Source organism: Triplophysa rosa, linkage group LG8 (genome assembly GCF_024868665.1).
Source record: "Triplophysa rosa linkage group LG8, Trosa_1v2, whole genome shotgun sequence".
Taxonomy (NCBI): Eukaryota; Metazoa; Chordata; class Actinopteri; order Cypriniformes; family Nemacheilidae; genus Triplophysa; species Triplophysa rosa.
In genome coordinates, this window is record NC_079897.1 from 14,574,969 (window position 1) to 14,593,860 (window position 18,892).

Below are 18,892 nucleotides of genomic sequence, written 5' to 3' on the forward strand. Positions count from 1 at the left end.
GACGAGTATTGACACGCTGATCCAGTGCCATGTAGACATGTGCCCGGTTAACTGCAGTTACCACCAAATCCTGCTGAAACCGAGCTGGCTGCGATAATGCAAGGTATCGTTTATTTTATTGATGCGTAGCTTGTCCGTGAAGCATGGCTCTGGGATCAGTAGGAAATGCTGCTCGATCTAAAAGCAGTGCGAGTTTGAGTCGCTTATAACGTGCATTTGAAAAAGCAACACCCATCAAACATGATCATTATAAATATACTTTATTATCATGAAAATACCTGAGGAGGATCGGTGATAAAAACATGTCCTTAGGCATTTCCTAGATTCTAGAACGTGTTATGGTCTTCTTCTGCAGTGCGTATTTGGAGTTTCTGCACGAGAGTGCCCTCTGGCTTTCGGATGCAGCAGCATTTTACCGTACTTCACTCACAAGTTCTGCATAAATCACGTGATATATATTTTCGGTAACCGGGCATATGTCTAGTGCCATGCAGAAAGCTTGACATACAGGGCCCTATTTTCATGATCTAAGCGCATGGTTTAAAGCGCACGGCGCAGGTGCACTCAGGGCGTGTCCGAATCCACTTTTGCTAATTTAACGACGGGAAAACGGTCGGCGCGCCCGGGTGCATGGTCTAAACGGGTTGTCCCAATTCTCTTAATGAGTAATGGGTGTTTTGTGGGCCAAACATGCAGTAAACCAATCAGAGTCTCATCTCCCTTTCCCTTTAAGAACCAGTTGCGCTTGCGCCATGGTGGATTCGCTATTTACACAGCAGAATTCGGAAGAGCAGACACTTCTCCAGAAAGGAAACGCGTCTCCTCCTGCGAAAAGTTAAAGCGCGCAAGCAGACCGTCTACAGGACAAGTCAGATTTTTATCTTTATGTCCACAATAATAATATTTTACATTGTAATTCTTTTATTTGTAATATTTGGCATTATTGTGTGCTGCTGCGCGTCCCTCTGTTGTAATAAGCAGAATGTATGAGTGCTGGGTACCCGCCTATAGGCGCATATTCCTAACGCGCTCTTTAAATAACAAAAAAAATATTGCGCCATTGACTTTAGACCAGGTTTGAGTTGGTCTATGGCGCAGTCTATTTTCAGTTCCTCAAAATAGCAACGCGCCAACAATGCGCCAGAGCACTCCTCTTTTTTAGATCAACACGCCCATGGGCGCACAAATGAGCGCAAATGCATTTGCTTTTTAAACAATGCGGCGCAGGACGGGAAAATGAGAACTGCGTCGGGTGGAAACTAGCAAAAACACTTGCGCTGCGCGTTGTGCCGGGTGTACAATAGGGGCCCACAGTGTTTGACCTCATCGGATGTTATAGTACCGTTTAGTGCAACCAGTTCTAAAAATGTGACCGTAACTTTCCCAACTGTGTGGTCAATGCAGTAGTAATTTAGTCACAATTGTTGATGTAAAGAAACTAAACTTGTTCACTTAGAGTTAAACTGTGTCAGAACAAATTCATCTTGATAATGTCAGATAACTTGGATAGAAAGGTATGGAATATTTTCATTTGGATATTTCAGAGGCTATGTTTTACTCACCCTCAAGGTATCCTGACTAAATATGACTTTCTTCTTGAAGAATAGTGCGGTCAAAGTTATAATACCACGTGTCATTTTACTTCCAAGCGGTAGAATGGGGAGTGAATGGGTGTCGATTTTTTGAAGCTCCAAAAGGTGCATCCATCGATCAAAGAACTGCTCGACATGGCTCCGTGGTCTTAACAAAGGTCTTCTGAAGCGAATCGATGCGTTTGTTTAAGAGAAATATCCACATCTACGGCGCTACTAACGTTAATATCTAGCTTCCGTTATGCCTCTGCTGCACGTGAACCAGAGGCTTGTTTTCGTGGCATTTTTCATTTTGTTCCACAGTTTACTTTATTTTGCTAGCCTCACTTAGCCTACATAAATTAACTACAGTGTCCTGCACCCACTAGTAAAAAATATCAAAAATGATATGTGGCTTCTGAATAATTTTTCATTTGACTGTATATGGTGCATTGTTTTTTTACATTTATTTATTAACTCGTTCTGGCTTTTTTGACTGCAGCACACACATTTTGTGCTCTGTACACCCTGTGCGGTCTCATTCTTTGTTGCACAAGATTGACAGCCTGTAACGTTCATAGTACTGCCAGCACTTCATCGGTCAACAATTTTAAGATTGGACCATTTTTGTTCATCTCAGCAGCTATACGCATCCTAAAACCCCTGCGCTGACAGACGCTGTAACTTTCTGTCACTCGCATTCACTCGTCACACCTGCAGAAACAATGTCAGAGGAGGTGCATCCTCTACCTTGACTTCTGCTGCTGGAACTTTAGCTTCTTAAAGGGATAGTTCACCCAAAAATGAAAATTCTGTCATCATTTACTCACCATCTTGACATTTCAAATCTGTATGCCTTTCTTTCTTATGCAGAACACAAAAGAAGATAGTTTGAAGAATGTTGATAACAGAAGTACTCTTCTGACTCATGTTAATCGTTCATTAAAGGGAGAGTAATCCAAATTCTGTCATCATTTTTTCACCCTTATGTCATTCAAACCAGTATAGAACACATAAAAAAGATATTTTGAGAAAGACTGTGTGCTTGTAAGTCTGTACAATGGAAATCAATGGGGCCAATGTTGTTTGGCTACCAACATTCTTCATAATATCAGCTTTTGTGTTCGGCAGAAGATTGAAAGTCGTAGGTTTGGAATCTGATCGTGAAATGTGTATTTCTCAGTTTATTTATATCGTAGTCTTTATTCATTTCTGTGGTTGGCATGTGTCATCTGAGGCAAAACAATATTGGGGAAAATTTCAACTACTTACAGTAAAGGTGTGTTTTTCGTGTTGCCCAAGTAGCACCAAACAATTAATTTTAATGACTGAATTAAAAATAGTGACTGCTTCATTATACAAAAAGTGAAGGGACACAGTTAATTGTTTTCCAAAACTCATTTTTCAGTGGGAATTATTGGCAATACTTCTCATTCTTTCCACCCTCACAATTTTTCTCACAAGGTCTTTCAAAAGTTCTTAACCCTCTCTTCATAAACCGGCTTATGTTTCTGCCAGATACGCTCAGCAGCTCGTGAAGCATGCAGGCCGCTCTCCGTGTCATGAACGAGTGAAACGTTGTTTTTTTCATTATCTAAAGCAGTAATCAATTGGAAAATGGGCTGTTGAAATTGATTTAAATGCTGCTGTATACTCCCTTCAAGGCCCTACTAAGATTAACAATGCTAATTTTCTCTGACCTGTATTCATTTGCATGTAAATTTCCAATTTGACTCTGAATATTAGGGAAAAACTCGTTTGAGTGTCTAAAACTTACTGGATCACCTCTGGACCAATTATAAACTGCTGTTGATTTCTCCGCTTAATTCCCCTGACGAATAGACGTCCAGAACGCGGCGTGTTTATTCATACATCGTCTGGCATAGAATTTAAATTTCAATAAAGCACCGAGCAACTAAGCTAATTGGGTAAGGAAGTGCCACAATCTCGGCGCGCAGCTTGGAATACTGTTGATGTAATTACGATCCATGCGGAGAGTACAGTAGGTGCGTTTGAAATTCATTAACTCACCGTCTCCAGCCGTAGTTAATCCTAATGTTTAGGATTGTTTCGCTTTCGACAGTATCCCCCCAATTACACTGATAGTGGAAATGAATCAATTCCTCCTGATTTGTTGCCCGCACAACTCATTAGCTTATTAACCTCTGTTGTATATCAAGAGCATTTTGGGGGCCTTTCCATCCCCTCCAGCACCTCGCTGTGTAAGCGATGGCACCTGTCAAATTACCAGCACACAATTGGGGCTCGCACCACACTAAATGTCCAGAGACCTCCCTGTCTTTTTAAATAACATGCGCATGCTAACAAGGATGTGCTAACAGCTTGAACGCTCTTCACAGGACTTTGTTATGAAGATAATCCGTTCTCTGGAGAGTCCGTCTTCAGTCATCCGCGCCAAGGCCTTCCTCGTTCTCCTGCAGGTCCTTATGAACAACCGAGAGATGCTTCTGCTCTGCTGTAACTCCAGGTAAGCGCTCTACACAATGAAATTCCATTAACCATGTGGAATACATTGAACACGGCTGAGGATTAAAATATACACTGAACAATAAACAAAGATGTCATCTTGTGTTCCACATCCACGTACAAACACACTACAAATCCTTCAGAAATCAGAAAGTCAGAAAGATACCAACGGGGAGATGCTACTGCATGGAAACACATGGGCTAAATCAATATTATATATGTTTTATAAATGGTTGGTGGAGAGATGCTCTGGTTAGATGACTTTAGTGGATTTGTTGCTCCACGCTGGTCAGTATAACAAAAACTGCTATGGACAGTTTTGTATGAGTTTCAGTGAATTTCCTCTTTTATGAAATATAGTACTTGCGGTCAAGCTAATGACTTTTCGCAATAAGGTCTAATTTGTTCAAATTATTTTATTCAAAACAGCTTATAAGGGCTGTGACGATATATATTGCCATTCGCACTAATTAGGTCGATTCTGAAATTGCAAAGGCTTCGATTCTGTGTTTTATGAACAGCTCTTCCGTGAACTACGGCTCTTGGATCAGTAGGAAGTAGAATCTTAAATCACTACGAGATTGAGTCGTTTATAACGTGCATTTGAAAAAGCAAAACTCGTCAAACATCATCATTATATACAGGGGTGTAATTTCCACTGGGGACAGGGGGGACATGTCCCCCTCACTTTTCAAAATCCCGTTCGTGTCCCCCTCACTTTCAAATTTGTTTGTAATGATTTTTTAACCACACGCCATCATCGCCACGGAGAAGTAGACCGAACAGGACACAGAGAGTCTGCCTGCCTGTGTCGATGCTCGCATCGCATGTACACGCGAAAAAAGATCACTGAAAAATTGTTTTCAATCACATGGTTTTGATTTGAATTTAATAGAAATTTGTTTTTACGTGGTCGTTGTTTCGGTAGACTATGTTAAGCGTTTTCCTTATAATGGACTTCTATGGGGAAGAAATGCAATGCGTGATTTATTACTTCTTTCGTTTGATAAGGACTAGTTCTTTTAACAGCAGTTAGTGTTTATGACAAGGCTTGACCAAAACGTGGGCTTCCCTGGTCGTTGTTTAGGTACGTTAAACCTCGTTAAGCATTTTAGAAAGTCATCCGGCTCGTCCCCTTCCGACCGCAGATTCAGGTTTACAAGCCAAGTTTTCCTCCGTTTCTCAGTCAATACTCGCATTTTCCCCCTTCATGAACATCAACTTTTGCTACAAAATAAAAAAAACCTTTTGGATTCATGGTTTTATCAATTTAAACAATCAAAAACAACGCAAAACATAGGTATTTTTAATTTGTGATACGATTCAAATCAAAAACATTTTCCGCCATTTTGTGTCCCCCCCACTTCTTAAACCAAAGTTACACCCTTGATCATATATATGCTTTATTATCATGAAAATACCTGAAAAGGTTTGAAGAACAGCGCTAGAATATGACCATTGGCATTTCCTGGAACTACAGCCGTTTCTCAATATGTGTTCTTCAGCGGTCTTGTGTCCTGTGTTCTCACTCTACGTCATCAATAACCGTCAAAGTCTGGTTCCAATACTCAAGAACACAAGAACAGAGAACGCATGTCCATCCGAGTTCGTTCTTCCGAGGCTGCCTTGCAAGACCGGTCTCCGTGAGAACACAATTCTGTTCTTTGCGTTCTTGGAATTGAGAAATGGCCTGTGTTTAAATCGTGTGTAAATCGTTCTTCTTCTGTGTCCCATATTTGGAGTTTCTGCACGAGAGCACCCTCTGGCTTTCGGATGTGGCGGTAATAACAGTAATTCATTGAGAAACTGAGCATAAAAAATACACAATATATCGTCACAGCCTACCTAGAGCTGCACGATTAATCGTTAAAGGGGTCATATGGCGGAAGTATGTGTTTTTCTGTGTTTTTGGTGTGTTATAAGTTGCCCATGCATGTATTAGACACGTAAAATTGCACAAATGAAAGTGTGGGAACAAAAGATGCATTCCATCTAAAAGCGAATGCTTAAACAGACTTGCCTGAAACGCCTCGTGTAACCACACCCCGGTGAATCTACGTAACTTCGTAACATGATTTGACTAAGACCGCCCAAATCTACATGTAGTTAAGGTGGGCGTAATTGTAAATCTCATTGTATCGCCTGTCAGTACAATTGCTTTGGAACCTGATGTTCCGAATATGGTAAGAGGCGTTACATTTCCGTGAAATGCTTGCAGTATTTGACCAATCACTACGCACTGGTGAACTGGCCAATCATAGCACACCTCGCTTTTCAGAGCGATGAGCTTTGTAAAAAATCAGCGCGTTTCAGAGAGGCGGGGCAAAGAGAAGATACAAACATGCACGGTATGTGGAAAATACAACGTTTTTTAAACTTTAAATGGTGTATACACCATTGCGTTACATCTAAAACAAACAATAATATTCATTTTAGCCGTGTAATATGACTCCTTTAAAAGATTGCAATCTCGACTCAAACTCCCACACGATCTCATTAATGAAAATCAACGATTCTCATGTCTATTAATTTACACCTCTGACTAAAATCATAAAGCTTCAATGTGTGCTGGTGCTGCCGCAGAAGCAGAGAAAGAATTATCATCATTAGGGATGTAACGACGTCACAAACAGTCTTTTCAACCACAGACTATCATTATTTCTGTGTCAAATGATCACAGAGGTATTGGGATTAAAGCAGAGAGTTGCCAACTCACACGCATGAGACGCGTTTACTAGGGATGCAACAATAAAGCTCACCCACGGTTCAATACGAACCTCGTTTTAGGACCACGGTTTCCTGTTCCAATGGCTTCGGCACATTAAAGTGTTTTTTGATTGTTTTTTGCTTATGTGACAGGAACAGTAAAAACTTAAGAAGAAGAAAAAAACTATTTTACTGAAATTCTCTTTATTTTACTTGACTTATTTTATTATCTTTAAGCAAAAAACAACTTGTACAAATTCCTGGTGTATTTAATAAATGTAAAGATTTACACTGGCAGCTCACAGCAGTTTTTGGATTCTGTTCATCAACATGCCAGTAAAATAAGCTTCTTGAAGAGGTTTTGCGCATCAGAGTATTTAAAATGACGTAATGTAAAACTTACCATTGCTGTAATCGAAGTAAATGTGCGCTCAATGGGAAAGGCCAAAGATAATATATTAACAAGATGCGCCACTGCCATTGTAATAAATGCAATGCTAAATAGCTGCTTGGAGGCGCACTTGCTATGATGTAAGTAGCTGTCCGAAAGGCCGCCGAGTGGCATGACTTTCATTAAACAGAGTTTGGCATGGTGCTGTAGACACTAGTGATGGGAAGTTCGGATCATTTTACTGACTCGGACCTTTGAGTCTCGTTCAGCAAAATGAACGAATCTTTTTTCGAGTCATATTGTTCATTTCGTTCATTTTAGCAAAATATAATTAAAATGTTACATGTTACTTTCCTAACACATCTACTACTTATGCAAACGTTGATCACATTACAAACAATACAAAACTATAATGCTATAAGAAACAGAAAAGATTAATTCATTGTTTACCTGGGTCTTTAGTTTATGATTAGCTCACCACACCTCTTATCTGACAAGTCTTCGGGTTTGAGTCGTTCGTTCATCACGTGACAGCTTTGTATGCTTTACCAATGCTGTCAGAGCCGGAAAGAGAATTGATTAGTTCACCTCTCGAGTCTTCGGGTTTGAGTCGTTCGTTCATCACGTGACAGCCCTGTACGCTTTACCAATGCAGTCAGAGCCGGAAAGAGAATTGATTAGTTCACCTTTCGAGTCTTCGGGTTTGAGTCGTTCGTTCATCACGTGACAGCCCTGTATGCTTTACCAATGCAGTCAGAGCCTGAAAGAGAATTGATTAGTTCACCTTTCGAGTCTTCGGGTTTGAGTCGTTCGTTCATCACGTGACAGCCCTGTATGCTTTACCAATGCAGTCAGAGCCAGAAAGAGAATTGATTAGTTCACCTCCCGAGTCTTCGGGTTTGAATCACGTGACGTGACAGCTTTGGACAGAGAAATTAGTTAATTTACTAATTCCAGTATAGGACCCATAGAATGTTGCGCATGCGCGACTGAATGAATCACTCCCTGAGATGACTTGTTCTTCCCGAGTCACATTAAAGATTCGTTCAAAATGAACGAATCATTCAAGAACGACCCATCACTGGTAGACGCTCTTTCTGCGTGTGCTGAGAGCAACGCGAACATGCTGCTTTCGAATGCATTGTAAAAATACATTGTTGATGTGCCAAATTTGGACATTATCACTTTAGTACAGTGGTTCCCAAACTGGGGTACGCGTACCCCTGGGGGTACGCCAGGTGACGGAGGGGGTACGTGAACAAAATCCTGAAATCTACTGTTTACTTAATTATAACGCACCTGACAATCAAGGCATGTTTTTCTCACAAGCTATAAAGACGTGCTCCCTCTAGTGTACACACAGCAAAAAAGTAGTCACGTAGTGCCACTGAGCTTGAGGTCCAGTGTAAAGTTTCCACAGTCAGTGACGGTTTGGGGTGCCTTGTCATCTGCTGGTGTTGGTCCACTGTGTTTTCTGAGGTCCAAGGTCAACGCAGCCGTATACCAGGAAGTTTTAGAGTACTTCATGCTTCCTGCTGCTGACCAACTTTATGGAGATGCAGATTTCATTTTCCAACAGGACTTGGCACCTGCACACAGTGCCAATGCTACCAGTACCTGGTTTAAGGACCATGGTATCCCTGTTCTTAATTGGCCAGCAAACTCGCCTGACCTTAACCCTTGTGAAGAGGAAGATGCGATATGCCAGACCCAACAATGCAGAAGAGCTGAAGGCCACTATCAGAGCAACCTGGGCTCTCATAACACCTGAGCAGTGCCACAGACTGATCCACTCCATGCCACGCCGCATTGCTGCAGTAATTCAGGCAAAAAGAGCCCCAACTAAGTATTGAGTGCTGTACATGCTCATACTTTTCATGTTCATACTTTTCAGTTGGCCAAGATTTCTAAAAATCCTTTCTTTGTATTGGTCTTAAGTAATATTCTAATTTTCTGAGATAGTGAATTTGGGATTTTCATTAGTTGTCAGTTATAATCACCAAATTAAAAGAAATAAACATTTGAAATACATCAGTCTGTGTGTAATGAATGGATATAATATACAAGTTTCACTTTTTGAATGGAATTAGTGAAATAAATCAACTTTTTGATGATATTCTAATTATATGACCAGCACCTGTATATACAGGGCTCGACATTAACGCTTGTCCTCTTGTCCGGGACAAGTAAATGTTTTGTATGGGCAAGTGAGAGAGAATTTTACTTGCCCGACCGGACAAGTAACTTGAAAAAAAATTACAGTGCGACATATATGTAGAATAATAAGAATATATGTATTAGACAGAGCTGCGTGTTTGTCGTGGGTGTGCTTGTTTGTGTGTGACAATAATCAGTCCACGCGGACGCGGAATCCTGTTATTTAATGTCATCTGGCTGTTCTGCGTGTCTGAGTGAATTATGTGCACAGTTTAACATACAACACGAGTGATGGTCGAGGATTTATCCGCGTCTGCACTGTATGAGGATATGAACAAATGAACTTCATCTCCAGAGTTGCTCTGAGAGTTTATTTTACGAGCGTTTTAGTGTTTGAGTGAATCTATCTGCAAACAAGCGTCTTACCGAAGACCCGTCAAAATAAAAGTCCTGTTAAATCGAACACTCAGACAAAAAATACTGTAGTGTACTATTGAAAATTGAAGTGCCCTTGTAGTAAATTGATAAACACTGTATACTATAGTAAAGTTAAAAAAAATATATAGTAGGAATTTTAGTGCAGTTTACTATAGTAAATACTATAGTAACCTACAGTAATTTATGTGGACAAATATACCACTATTGTATACTAAAAAACTTAGAAACTTAACAGAACTTAGAAATTTAAACAAATTTAGGTAATCTAAAAATGATATGGCCCTAATTTATCCATCTGTATGTAACATTAATGTCTTTTGTCAGTTATCTGCCTATTCATAATGAACTACACTTGCACATTTCTGCCTGTGCTACCAAACTTTAAACCTCTCTAGCACCAGTGCTATGTGCAAAAAAAGTTAACTTACAGCCTTAACACTAATAATAATTACTGCTTGCCTTTGTTTTATAATCGTCACGGAGAGTAGGCCTATAACCAAATTCAGGCAACCAAAGCAGACACTAGTTAAAATGCTTAGAAGCAAACTTCACCAATCTAAATCCGAAACAATTATATTGATTGTATTATATTATAATTCAAATGAAATATCATTTTTTTTATCTTTGGACAAGTAATTTTTGTACAAGGACAAGTGAATGTCGAATTTACTTGTCAGAAGGACAACCACATGACAATGCTTAATGTCAAGCCCTGATATATATATATATATATATATATATATTAATAAATAACATAAGTTATTACATTATGCTTGAGTGTGACTGACTTAATCATTGACTTAAACTTAATGCTATAATAAATGCTGTATAAACTGTTGGCAGTTGTTAGTGCAGTTGATACCTAATCCATTAAATAATGAATTTAAATCTTTTTGAAATGTGTTGATATCAAACTTTTGTTCGACATTTACAATTTTAATTTACATTAGTTTAAATTTAGTAATCATGCAGACACTTGGCAAAAGTTAACTTACAAATAGGAATCAAGAACAAACAAAGTACTGCACAAAATATAAAAAGGTTCTCAGTTCTGAAAAGTGACTTCACTCTTTGAAGGTCATAACCAGACATATCTTCTAAAAAATCAGTAATGTTCATGAGCTTTGGAGGTGATTGATGATCTGTAAATGTTCTCTGTTCTCTGTGGTCAATGTAGAGGGAGAACTGTCTTGAGCCGTGCCCTGAAAACGTCAGTCACACATCCTGCAGATTGACTCAATATCATTTTCTGCAATACGATTAATATAATATAAGGTAGCCTTTTTACAAAATGAAATATAAATCTTAAGAGTCCACAGAATGTGTCTTTGAAGTTTCAGCTCAAAATACACCACAGATCTTTTATTATACTGTCCCCTAAATGTCCATTTTTGGCTGTGAGGAAAAACACGCTGTTTTGGTGTATATCTTTAAATGCAAATGAGCTGCTGGTCTCTGCCCCCTTTCCAGCAGAAAGCGCAGGGTTGCGTGTGCCGGTGCTTCCAGTAACAACAAAACTGAAGAGAATGGCCACATAAAGTGAATGAGAAACACTGTCTCATCTTTAAAAACCAAACACATTGGCACGGTTTCACAGACCAGGTTTAAGGCTAGTCCCAGACTAAAATGAATGTGTGACCTGTCTTAACTGAATATAACTTGCTAAGAAATATCTTAAAATATATCAGTGCCATTGTTTTGTTTCGAGATGCACACCAGTAATGTATACTTCTAAGGTATTTTTATAAATATCTTAATTCAACTAAGGCATAGTCCTGGCTTAAGCTAAGCCGTGTCTGTGAAACCGGGCCATTGTTTTCTAGAAGTAAAATTACACAGGACAATAGTTGTTTGTTTAAAAACTGAACACGCTGTTTTCTGAGTGAATGAACAAACGCGACCCATTATGAATCCAGCATTTTACTGACATTAATTTGTGAAGCAGCCCGGTGTAAAGTGACTTCACCTGATGTCTTCTGCACATTCCATTGAAAAATAAAACTAATCCACGGCGTCTTCAGCGGCTCAGATGTCGGGAGTAAATGAAATGTTATGTTCAGTCTTGCATCCAACAACAAAACTTGTTGGTTTACAAAACATTCTTGTAGCTCACTGTAAGTAGTCCAGCGTGGAACCAATGGTGGACAGTGTACAACTCGATGAGGACGGAGACTATGTTAATACAGCAGTTTAAAAAAGGAGGAATGGGTGGATTTTTATCATTCTAGGGTGGTTCTGTATTGGTATTCTGTACACACTCGTGACACAGTCAGATGTCGTTTACACGAAACCGTTTTCAACTAAGTCCTGTGTCAGATGCCGCATTGCTTCAAAAAGGAGGGGTAGAGTAAAGGTCAGTTTATGGTTCTGCGTAGGACCTACGCCGTATGTTACGCCTACGTACGTAGACGATGCTGTCGTGAACGTATGTATGCCTACGTACGTAGACGATGCTGTCGTGAACATTTATGGTTCTGCGTTGAGAGTATGCGTCATACTGCAATTACACCGCCGAAACGCTAGTTGGCTCTTTGTGTTTTCATGGGTTTGCTCTTCTTCGCCGATGTTTTGTGTGTGTGTATGCTAGTGTTTGCAAATGACAATGGAAGCTGATCGCATCTTAATGGAGTTGGAGCTGATCGAAGTAGAAAAACAGTTACTTTTAATTAAATTACTTAAACAAAAAGCTAGAAACTCTTTATAGTCCGCCGAAGAGGAGTCATACAGATGCGTGTATTTCCGAACCTCTTCAATCAGACGCTCAGTAACTTGGTCGATGCTCACCATGTTGTTCTTTTGTGGACTCTGAACTTGCCGGAAGAAGACACCAGAGAAGAAGATGCCGGAAATGCGTAGAAGGAATTACGATGCTGCCAAACCGACCAATCACAGCGCTTGCGGTCCGCGTAGGGTCCGCGTTGAGTTGACGCGTTGTTACATTTTTGGAGAGGTGCGCGTCAGGCTACGGCGTAGGGTACGCACAGGGTACGCGGCTCTGCGTAGGCTACGCCGTAGGTTACGGCGTAGGTCCTACGCAGAACCATAAACTGACCTTAAGCCATTGGTTGCAATTTGCAACTTCACCGCTAGATGCCGCTAAAATCTCCACAGTGCATCATCAAGAAATTTAAAGACTGGCAAGTATGTGTACAGCATGCTGACTTTTAGAAACTTTTTAACAATGCTTGTTCAGCCTGACCAACCTGTTTGTTTGAATATTTATATAGTTTATTATAGTTAATATATTTATTCTGGTGTGTAAGAAGATTTGTAATACTTGGTGCCATTTACTCCACAACTATAGAAATTTTAACTAGCTAGCTAGTAATTTTAATATGGCTAGTGAAAGTGTCCCCAGGTAAACCTATCTAATGAAGTTTAAAGTCTACAGGTCAAACTGATGACAAAATCAGGCCAATAGTTTAAAACGCTTCCACATTTGATTTTCTTTCCCTGAAGACAAGAAGACGGGATCATAAAAACGATCTCGTTATTTCTTGTGCGTGTAAATCACCAGAATGCAACCGGTCATTTTCTTTAATCATGTTCGTCTTATTCATCTATATTTAATTTCAACTCAGTCTTGAACAGATGAAGCTCCTAATTGGCCTCATCACTGTCTTACAAACGCCGGATGTCTGTCATCACCACCAGCTATTCCGCTACAATAAGCCCAAGGAATGAAATGTGCTCTCCCGCTCTCTTCCTCATTTCCTCTGTCTTCCTCCAACTCCAAGCAACGTTACACTGATGGAGTGTGTCAGAACTGACCCAGCGTTCCATCTCCCACAGTGAGAGCGTTTCCTCGCTCCTCTTATAAACACTTCTCTAATTAGCTGTGTAGCATCTGCAGCGCGCAGTCCTGTCAGATGAGCGCCGCAGTCCGCCTCAGACGTGGCAGACCGGACACGTTGTGCCTAGCCTCTTTCTGGTCTGAGCAGACACGTGGAGTTCTCCTTGCGCTCAGATAAGGGGATGTTTTAACTCAATGAGACGGCAGCGGAACTTAGAGGCGTCTCTGTTCTAGGATTGGTCCTCTGGAGGTTTCTGGTGGAGGAGGGGTTTGAGGCTGCTGAAAGCTTCACTGGTGTTTTTAATTTCCAAGGTTGAGATAAGAATGTTTCATTTTAGAGACTGCAGAAATGGGCCTTGCGAAATGTCTGCATTGTATATTCGCCTGCATAATGGGGGCGATAAATGTTAAATGCTACTGCTGTTAACTGATAATTCTCACTCTGTCATGCTCCTAACAATATGTTGTGGCATTTTCCCAGCTTTTTAGGGGGGGACTTTGTTGTTTTTTGTAGTTTGTAAGAGCCTAATGGGTAAAGTGCCGACCTGAGCTGTTCAATAGACTTTTTGTGCGACAGTCATGGTGGTGATAATGAAAAATAATAAGTCGCACTGTCTAATCTGATCTACAGTTTGTTTTGAACATAACACTGCATGCACACATCTGGACGGAAGAAAATGGAAGTTCTCATTCATTATTGTAGTCATGGAATTCACTGAAATGTTTTTTTTTTATGGGTGAATGAGACGTGATGTATTGAAACTGATCCAATAGCTTCTGGTCTGTGTGCGTTCATGTGTTTTGGAGGAGGTCGTGGCTTTGGATGGCGATTTACAGAGAGGGATCGATTTCACTGCTAGCAGGCTAAAGTTTGCATTTTTCGAAAAGCCTACTTCCCCTTTAAATGTGCGGTGTGTATAATTTTTCAGAGGATCTATTGACAGAAATGCAATATAATATACATGACTATATCTTCAGAGGTGTGTAAAGACCTTATATAATGAAGCGTTATGTTTTTATTACCTTAGAATGAGCTATTTCTATCTACATACACCGCAGGTCCCCTTACATGGAATTCACCATGTTTTTTCTACAGTAGCCCTAAATGGACAAACTGCACAAAGTGCGTTTCGTAAATACGTTATCTCTGTTGCCAAAGAAGCGAAAACATGACGACATCTTAGTTCTGTATCAGCCACCATGGTGCTTCTAAAGGGAGGGGTGAAATGAGCCGTTGGTTGCCATTCGCAACCTCACCACAAGATGCCGCTAAATTTCATACACTTGACCTTTAATCTACAATCCAATCGGAGCACAATGCATTTTTAAAACTTTTGCATAGTAAAATTGCTGGAAGTTAGGGCTTCACAATAGATCAAAATTATCTACATATTTGTATAATATAAATATATATTACGTTTAAATGTATTTTACAAACTTAAAGCATTGTCCCCTTGCATAATATGTGTTGTATTATTGTGCAAGTTAAAGCATATGCCTACTGGAAGTATTTTGAATTTTATTAATGCATTTGTGTGTAACTTCTATCTGTAAATTTACCTTGATCAAATTTTGATGGAAAATGAAAAGGCCGCCGAGCACCTGATTGACAGTTTTCATTAACAAGTATAGATTAAAATATGATGGATGTTTTTTTTATTGGTTAGCTCCTGGTAGGGGTAGTTAAGTAACCTTGTTAATGTTGGGCTATTCTCACATGTCTTAGCCTTATATAATAGTGCTGCCCACACAATTTTCGATTAAAGTCCATTCATCAGAAAATCTGCCAGACTGTTATCTGTCTGTACAGCAGCAGATCTAAACTTGCTCTCTGAGACCCTCACCAGCACTCAATTGAAGCCTCTCTCTGCCATGACACGCTTAATTCTTATAGTCAAGTGTTTGATAATTGACTGATAATTTGAAAATGTTCCCTCAGAGCAGACAAAGACCTACAGTAAAATATGACCTCATTCTATGGGTCCATGAGAACAGGTTCACAAATCACTGCATTACAGTTCAAGCTGCCAGGATAACAAAGAACCGCCAGGGAATAAAATGTTAGCCTGTCATTTCTGTTGTTCCTAGTCATTCAGACAAAAAACGATCTCCCATAGCTTTCCATTTATAACCCTATGCATGCAAACCCATGAACAGCAGTCCTGGCACTCAGTAAATGTAATTTATTGTGAAAGTCACAGTTCCCTTTCCTCATTTCTATTCTTCCTCAGGTAATGTAGCGGCCAGCTCGCCGTGTCCGACTCATAAAGGGCTGCTTGATCCCAACATCTCAGAAGAAATGGTTTTGTAAATCATGCTCGTGTCGCGGGTTTATCATTTTCTCTCACGTGCCTCCTCAGCAAAGTGTCCCTGACATCCAACAACAATCCCTTCTGAGAAAGTGAAAATGATAGCCTTTTGGAAAGAGGAAATTTATTATAGGCTAATCCAATCTGGCAGCAATGGAGCTCCCAGGCATCTGTGCACTTGTAAATACCAAGGTTGTCATTATTGCACCCTGTCCTGGCAGTACGTGGGGGAGTGTTCAATTTCGTGAGGGCGCTCGGAGTGCCTGAAATACAGGTGCTCTTGTCAGGAACCACTAGGCTATTGTGGTAAAGCTTGTTTGTCGTGCAGACCGTAAAATTGGAAAAGAAATATGTGATGGAGCGGTTTACTTTAGAATCAAGATCTGTTTATTATCTCTTAAATCTGATGGCAATTATGATTCATTACAATATAAAAAAAAACTTTCCTAACGTTTCTTACTGTGTGACCAGAAATAATTCACTAATGCAGATATGCCATTGACACAAAATTTTCATTCACTCAATTAATTGATTTACATTATTTACAGTACATGATTGAAGCAAATTAGACAAGTTGGCTGTAGTGTACTTTGTATGCACTTTGTGTACTTCTGATGTCGAACAGTGATAAAGCTTTCTAGAAAATACAGCTCATTAGATCCGTCTAATCACACACCTAACCGCGTTGCTTGCTTATCATTTTGTTACATTACTTCTAAAAATCCTCCTATCATTTTTGGGAGTTTAGCATGGAAAAAAAAATACTTTATGTAATTGCTCATGGATCTTTCACAATCTTAATAACAATTTATAAACTCATAGGTGCCCCACAGTTCCATATCTCATAAAGCCTCACTGCAATGCCTTGGAACGCGCAGCATTGTTTGATGTGTTTTGACATAATTTCAACTGAAAAATGCATAGAGCGCGAGACATATTGAGTGACCCCGCCCCCTTTTAAAAATAACCAATAGCATTTCGTTTACGACACACAGTCAGCCTGGCAAAGCTGGATTTAACAGCGTAATAGCCACAGTGGTGTAAAAGTCTATCGAAAAGAAAAGGATGATCAATATATCCAGGTTTCCATTACAGATTTAAAAATCAAGCGATATTTTCTAAATGTCGAATAAAAAAATATTGCGGAATGACTGCGTTTCCATTAAACGATGTTATGCGATTAAAGAGTATTTTGTTTCTTCTCGCGATAAGTAATTCCGGCCATACTTCTTATTTGTAGGTTTTATAGCAGGTTGCTAACCAACTTTAGTGCCACCTACCATAAGGAAAGAGTGAAGAGAAATGTCTGTATTTCCTTATATTTTCATATTACCTCACTGTTTCTAATAAATCTCCATACTGCACTCACTCGTTTCGACCTGCATTTGGGCCATCATATAAGAAACTACTTAACATCCTATCTTTTCAAATGTTCTGCCAAAACATACTGCGAATGGTCACGTGACTTTTTCGTATGCCACGTGACTTGTAAAACGTCAAAAAGTGTTTCCATTGCAGTTTTGCGAAACATGCCTTTATGGTTTAGTTAATTAAATAAACAGTTTTAAATGTATCTATTTATTTTATACATTTAAAAAGGATTTTTTTTAAATTTAACGTTTAATTAAACTACATCTTAAAACACAAATTAAATAAACCTTTTTAAATAAGTCTATTAATTTCTCAATTGAAAAAGTGATTTATTTATTTGCATTTTTATGTTTTAATTATTTAATTGATCAATTGATTCGTCATTTTATTTCTAATCGGCATTCCCGGTCCTCCATACAGGAGGACACTCATGTGCAACCGCTCGCGTGACACTAACGCGAAATTAAGACTTACACTGGTTACACTGTCTGGATCATCCCCTATCTCCCATCTAGTGCATTATGCGTCATTCACCATGTAGGACATAATAAATGTGCGAACAAGTGGCTGATTTGAGGCACCACTTCCGTAGCTCTCATATTGAAGCAGCGGGACTCTTCGGATTCTAAAGCGTATTTGATTAGACGAGAACTTTGACAAGAGGCTGAAGTGTAGTGTGATGTCATGGAATTTCTAGATTTTTTGAACGGTGCCAGACTGTCAGTTTTGAACGCTTATATCTTCTAAATGGGAATTTTGTCAGCTCGTAGGAGCATATCAGTTTATTGACGTCCTTAAGGCTAATTTATTTTTAACAAAAGGAAAAAAAGACTTTTTTGATTTCACTGCGGCTTTAAGATCTTTAAGATAAAGCCAATTACAGTATATACTGATGTAAAATATAATAAAAATGTATAGTCTGTCTCTTACAAGAAAATGTATCAAAAATGTTAATGACTCATATGTCCGCAAGGTAAAACTACAATGTGACAAGGTATAACTATAATGCTCTATGAATGGAAAATGTCTCTGTCCTTCAAAACCGGCCACTAAGTATTCATTTCAAGTTGGAAGTTGTTGTTCACAACTGTGATATAAACTGAAGGATAACCAAGTTGGATGGTTCTGTTAATTTGCTTCATTTTATTTCAGTTTCAATAGTTATTTAACTTCACATATTGAGTCAGATCAAGGGGTCTTTGGGGATCTAAGCAAAGGTCAGTTACATTAGTCGATTTTTGGAGTGCTTTCAGAGTTGGAGGTGGTCAAGTCAAGTCAAGTCACATTTATTTTATAGCGCCTTTTTACAAATTGCATTGTATCAAAGCAGCTGTACAAGAAAAAAGAGAAAAAAACATGTTGAACACACAGAGAATAAATAAAGATATGACCTTCAAAGTAATATGAAACAGAGAAACAAAATCTAAAACATACACATATACATACAGAAACATACACATCTATATACAGGTGCTGGTCATATAATTAGAATATCATCAAAAAGTTGATTTATTTCACTAATTCGATTCAAAAAGTGAAACTTGTATATTATATTCATTCATTACACACAGACTGATATATTTCAAATGTTTATTTCTTTTAATTTGATGATTATAACTGACAACTAATGAAAATTCCAAATTCAGTATCTCAGAAAATTAGAATATTA

At 39.1% G+C, this 18,892-nt stretch overlaps 1 protein-coding gene across 2 annotated transcripts in view; it reads left to right on the forward strand.

The window, feature by feature from the left end:
* The window catches only part of ulk4 (unc-51 like kinase 4), a 179,056-nt gene that overhangs the window by 54,594 nt on the left and 105,570 nt on the right, over positions 1–18,892 (forward strand). For both annotated transcript variants that reach the window (XM_057339463.1, XM_057339465.1), the window contains one exon: positions 3,932–4,059. In XM_057339463.1, coding sequence (XP_057195446.1) covers positions 3,932–4,059 — 128 coding nt within the window. The remainder of the gene's footprint in view (positions 1–3,931; positions 4,060–18,892) is intronic.